The 999-nt window shown below is 43.5% G+C and overlaps 1 protein-coding gene across 2 annotated transcripts in view; it reads left to right on the top strand.

Moving 5' to 3' along the window:
• Positions 1-999, top strand: part of OSBPL3 (oxysterol binding protein like 3) — a 162,452-nt gene that overhangs the window by 80,095 nt on the left and 81,358 nt on the right. For both annotated transcript variants that reach the window (XM_019508603.1, XM_019508602.1), the window contains exon 7: positions 725-851. In XM_019508603.1, the coding sequence (XP_019364148.1) occupies positions 725-851 (127 nt within the window). The remainder of the gene's footprint in view (positions 1-724; positions 852-999) is intronic.

Raw genomic sequence — 999 nt, 5'->3', positions numbered from 1 at the left:
CCCCCCCCCCCCCCCTTTTTTTTTTTTTTACCCCTTTGGATGAGAAGGGGAACATTTAAAGGCTAATATTTTGCTAGGTGAATTTTCTTAATTTTCCTTAACCAGTCTGCAGAATTATGTATTGTTTTAAATCCAATGATTTCTTGAATGTTTGCTTTTCTGTTGGTGGTGGTCAGTAGTTAGCTCCACTTTCCACATTTTGACTATAGAACTGTCTAATCAGACTGTTGCTAAATAATGGTATGCCTATCTCTTCCTCTTAGCTGGTGCTCTTAGCTTTTGAATCTGGATGTTGGCATCTGAAAGTTATCACAAAAAATATTATACAGTAAAAACTCTGTTATCTGGCATCCCCCAGGAATGGGAGATGCCAGATAACAAAATATGCCAGTTAATTGTGCGGCCCGAACAGGCATCCTCGTCTGTTTTGGGCTGCCGCTTCTCCCGCCACATCCGGGGCATCACCGCCCCTCCCGCAGTCCCTGTGGGCCCCGCAGGTCAGGGAAGCAGGCCCCGCGCAGCCTGTTCTGTCCCCAGGTCATGGGCGCTCGGCAGCACAGGCTGCCTTGCCCTGGGCCATAGGGGCTTGGTGAAGCTGGAAGTGCCACGGTGGGCACTTCCAGTTTCATTTTACCTTACAAGTCAGCATGCCAGTTAACAGAGTGTGCCGGTTCGTGGAACTTTTACTGTATGTTAATAATTCATTCTTGTTTCTTTGGAACAGGCAGGGAGCATAACAAAACAGAATTCAATGCAAACTGGAAGCAGTTTATCATTTTCCTGTACAAGTAGTGAGTCCAGGATACCTTCTTGGCTACAGTCTTCTGAGGATATGGAAAAATGCTCAAGAGGTAATGTTATCAACAGGAACATTGAAAGGTTTTTTAGCTTTCCCAACTGTTACTGAAATTTAACTGTGTGTAATATATATTGATTTCTGCAGTTGGTTAAAGTGTTTTTTAAAATGAATTATTTCCATATTTCTCAAAGGAAGAGTGA

The sequence above is a fragment of the Gavialis gangeticus genome, unplaced genomic scaffold, assembly GCF_001723915.1.
Source record: "Gavialis gangeticus isolate Ggan-Ray unplaced genomic scaffold, GavGan_comp1, whole genome shotgun sequence".
In the NCBI taxonomy this organism is placed as follows: domain Eukaryota; kingdom Metazoa; phylum Chordata; order Crocodylia; family Gavialidae; genus Gavialis; species Gavialis gangeticus.
This window is presented reverse-complemented; position numbering and strand designations above follow the sequence as displayed.